This window comes from Chrysochloris asiatica, unplaced genomic scaffold, assembly GCF_000296735.1.
Source record: "Chrysochloris asiatica unplaced genomic scaffold, ChrAsi1.0 scaffold00063, whole genome shotgun sequence".
Lineage (NCBI taxonomy): Eukaryota > Metazoa > Chordata > Mammalia > Afrosoricida > Chrysochloridae > Chrysochloris > Chrysochloris asiatica.
Window position 1 is genome coordinate 15559680 of NW_006408581.1, and position 4827 is coordinate 15564506.

At 37.2% G+C, this 4827-nt stretch overlaps 1 protein-coding gene across 1 annotated transcript in view; it reads left to right on the plus strand.

The window, feature by feature from the left end:
• The window catches only part of PIBF1 (progesterone immunomodulatory binding factor 1), a 310762-nt gene that overhangs the window by 228665 nt on the left and 77270 nt on the right, over positions 1–4827 (plus strand). The window contains exon 13 of the mRNA XM_006864318.1: positions 1366–1468. Within this exon, the coding sequence (XP_006864380.1) occupies positions 1366–1468 (103 nt within the window). The remainder of the gene's footprint in view (positions 1–1365; positions 1469–4827) is intronic.

A 4827-nucleotide genomic window follows, 5' to 3' on the forward strand; every position in this document is an offset into this window, starting at 1 on the left:
AGCAAGCAAGGTTGTATCATCTGCATATCGCAGGTTGTTAATGAGTCTTCCTCCAATCCTGATGCCACATTTTTCTTCATATAACCCAGCTTCTCGGATGATTTGCTCAGCATACAGGTTGAATAAGTATGGTGAAAGAATACAACCTTGTCGCACACCTGTCTTCGTTTTAAACCATTCAGTGATCCCATGTTCTGTTCGAAAAATTGCCTCTTGGTCCATGTACAGATTCCTCATGAGCACCAATTGGTGGTAATGGTGATTATGTGCCATGGAATCGATTCCAGTTCATAGCTACCCTGTATAGGGTTTCCAAGACTTTTTATCTTGGAACAGAAAGCCTCGTCTTTCTCCCTTGGATCAGCTGATAGATTTGAACTGCTGACCCTGCAGTTCAACTCATAAACCCTCTACACTACCACGGCTCCTTTATGCCTTGTTAGGAAATAACAGCAGAATTGTTTCTGGTCTATAATTTTGTTTTTTCTGTAATTTTATTTCAAGTGAAGATCTCTTGTCATTGAAAACATCTCGTCTCCTCTCTAAATACATAGAACTGACATGTGAAACTTTTTGTGCTTAGAAATTGCAAAGGAAGTTTTTGGAGTACCATTTCTTCTTTACATTAGCAGTTAAAAAAAAAAAATTAGGCCATTCTTTTACCAATAGTTAGGACTTATAACTAAACCACTTTTTTTCTGAAGACATATTTTTAAAGCTTAATTGGGTCATTTCACATTTAATGTGATTTTAAATACTAAGGACTACACTTAGTGTAATAAATTATGGTAATGCAGCTCATCAAAGGGAGTGATTTCTTTCAGTGTGGAGTCTTTGCCTTCATTATAGAAATTCCCCAGGTTTCATAAATCTTTTCCATCTCCATTTTCAATAGAAAATCTATCCAAGTATGTGTTGTATCTAAAATGTATTATATTATCAGAAGTAAACACGAATGTTCTTCCAACAGCAAGCTTATTAATGTTCATAATATTTCAAGTAATTGCCTAATTTGCTTCTAATTAGGAAATTTTTATAAAATGTTAGAGAGCTACAAATCACTGTTTTGTCATCTTTTTAAACAACTGTTATGTAACTCTCTACTTTGATAGCAAGGGCTAGAAACCATTACTGCAGTTATCAATAAATCATAGTTCTGTTATTATGCAGATTTTAATCTTTGTTACTTTCAAAATTTGGTGTTCTTTGATATCTGAAAATGTTATTGGCTGTATTTTTCTGCTAATATTGAAGTGCTATTATTAGGAAATGGTAAGTCAGTTTTCATGCAGACAAACACATTTTAAATATTTTAGATAGCATTTCCCTTCTATAAGCATTAATTTTCTCATTTCATTGGCCTAGTGTCCACTTGGCAAGAAGAGTGCTTCAGTTAGAAAAACAAAACTCGCTAATTTTAAAAGACCTGGAACATCAAAAGGACCAAGTTACACGGCTTTCACAAGAGGTAACTAACTTAAACAAAATAATCACATAAAGCATCCCAGTGATGGTTTAATTCTTTGTACCTTCTTGGATTGTTTTCTGAGCAGTTTTAAAACAAGCTGTTTCCTAATGTACAATGATTTCACAATTTATGAACCTAAATTAATGTTAAACCCTTACAAAACAACTTATATGTATGGCAAAACTAAGATCAAAAGAGAGATTAATTTGCCCAGACTAAATACAAATGCACACTAGACAGACACAGCTTTGATTTCTGAGAATATCAACTGGCAAAACAAGTTTGGCAATTTTAATGCCATTTAAAATTTTTTACTGATACCTAGTTTTTTAAAATAGATTTGCTCTTTGGCTTCTGTGCTTGCTGAAAACCAATTATCTATTAAACACCCTCTGCTTGGTGTACACTTAACCCTCACCTTCTTTGGTATGTGATAGCTCTTAAATTCGTTTTGAAAATCAGATTTATATTTCTCACTTTCCATAGCCTTAACAAGCCCTAGTGGTATTGTGGAGTAAGCACTGGACTGCTAAGCACAAGGCCAGTGGTTCAAATGAACCAGCTGTTGCATTGGAAAAAAGAGAAGCTGACTGCTTCTGTAAAGATTTACAGTGTTGGGACCTTAGAGGGCACTGTGGGTCTCAGTCAACTCCATGCCAGTGAGTTTGTTTTCTCCATATTCTTACTTTGTGTCATTTAAAGAATATTTAAGTATACATTTCACAAAGTATTTTTAATTATTTTAAGTCCGCCTCTAACTGTATTTTTCTACACTTTTGAAATTCAAACCATATAACATATAACTGAAAGATGCCACCTCACTGTTGTTCTAAAGTACTGTTAAGTTGGTTCTAACTCATAGTGAGCCCATGCAACAGAACAAAACACTCCTCAGTCCTGGGCCATCCTCACAGTTGTTATGTTTGAGCCCATTGTTGCTGCCTCTGTGGAGGTCTTCCTCTGCTTCATTTCCATTTTACCAAGCATGATACACTTCTGTAGGAACAAGTCCCCTCCTGATAACATGTCCAAAGTACTAGAGACGAAGTCTCGCCATCCTGGCTTCTGAGGAGGACACTGGCTATACTTCTTCTGAGATAGATTCGTTTTCTTCTGGCAGTCCATGGTACCTTCAGTATTCTTTGCATGAACCATAATTCAAATGCATCAGTTCTTCTCTTGTTGTTTTTGTTAAGTGCCATGGAGTCAGTTTCAATTTATAGCAAACTTGTATAGCTTTGCAAGAAATAGCTGGTGGGTTTAAACCACCAACCTTGCAGCTAGTAGTCCAGTACTTATCCTACAGCACCACACCAGGATTCCTTGTTCTTGATTCTTTTGCAGTCTACCGTATTCATTGTCCAACTTTCACATGCATATGTTGAAAGGATACAACCCTGGTGCACACCTTTCCTCATCAACCAATCAGTATCCCCTTGTTCTCTTCAAATGACTGCCTCGTGGTCCATGTATAGGTTCCTGAGGAGCACAATTAAGTGTTCTGAAATTCCCATTCTTCAAAATGTTATAGATAGTTAGTTATAATACACACTCAAATGTCTTTGCATAGTCAATAAAACACAAGTAAACACCTTTCTGGTGTTCTCTGCTTTCAGTCTCTCTTCATCAGACATCTGCAATGATATCCCTCATTCCACATCTTCTTCTGAATCTGGCCTGATTTCTAGAAACTCCCTTTCCATGTACTGCTGCAATCATTTTTCAATTATCTTCAGCAAAATTTACTGTGTATGATATTACTGATGTTGTTGAATGATTTCAGAGTTCCACTGAAGTCACCCTTCTTTGGATGAGGCATAAATATGATCTCTTCCACTTGATTGGCCAGGTATCTGTCTTCCACATTTCTTGGCATAGTGAGCAACTACAGCACTGTGTCAGTTTGTTGAAACATTTCAATCTGTAGCCCATCAATTCCTGGAGCCTTGTTTTTCACTAGTTCCTTCATTGCAGCTTGAACTTCTTCCTTTAATACAATCCGTAGTCGACCATATGCTACCTCTTGAAACTGTTGAACACCTACCAATTCTTTTTGTTACAGTGACTCTGTGTATTTGTTTTATCTTCTTCTGGTACTTCCTATGTCACTCAATATTTTGTCCAGGTTGTTGTTGTTGTTATGTGCCGTGGAGTCGGTTCTGGCTCATAATGACCCTGTACAGGGTTTCCGAGGCTGTAAATCTTTACAGGAGCAGAAAGCCTCATTTTTCTCCCGTGAAACAGCTGATAGTTTCAAACTACTGACCTTCCGGTTTGCAGCCCAATTCATAACCACTATACTACCAGAGCTATAGAACCCTTCAATATTGAAACCTGAGGCTTGATTTTTTACTATAGTTCTTCCAGCTTGAGAAGTGCTGAGCTCATTCTTCCTTTTTGGTTTCCTAATGTCAGTTCTTTATGCATTTCATTATAATATTTGATCTTGTCTTGTTGAACTGCCCTTTGAAATTTTCTATTTAGCACTTTTACTTCATCATATCTTCCACTAACTTTAGCTTCTCTGCATCCAAGAGCAAGTTTGAAAATCTCATCTGACATCCATTTTGGTCTTTTCTTGCTTTTCTGCCTTTTTAATGACTTTCTGCTTTCTTCATGGATGATGTTCTTGATGTCATCCCACAACTCCTCTGGTCTTCAGTCATTAATTTCTAATGCATCATATCAGTTCTTGAGATGGTCTCTGAATTCAGCTGGGATATGCCCAAGGTCATAGTCTGTCTCTTGTGAACTTCCATATGAGAAATTATTGGTCTGTTCCACAGTCTGCCTCTAGCCTTGTTTTGGCTGATGATATCAAGCTTCTCCCTCTACTTTCCCACAGATGTAGTCATTTTGATTCCTGTGTATTCCATTTGGTGAATTCGCCTTTTAAATTGTTGGAAAAAAGGGTATTTATAGTAAATAAGTTAGTGGTCTTAAACACTCTATCATATGATCTCAGGCATCATTTCTATCATTAAGGTCATATTTTCCAACTACTGATCCTTCTTGGTTTCCAACTTTTGCAATCTAATCACCAGTAATTATCAATGCATCTTTATTTCATGTTTGATAAGTTTCAAACCAACGAAGTGGGTTGTTGTTGTTGTTAGGTGCCATCGAGTTGGTACCGACTCAGAGTGACCTTATGCACAGCAGAATGAAACACTGCCCGATCCTGGGCCAACCTCACTATCGTTGCCACTCTTGAGTCCATTGATGCTGCCACTTTGCCAATCCATCTCGCTGGGTCTTCCTCTTTTTCTCTGACCCTCCACCCTACCAAACATTATATCCTTCTCCAGAGACTGGTCCCTCCTGACAATATTTCCAAAGTAGGAGAGACGAAGTTTGGA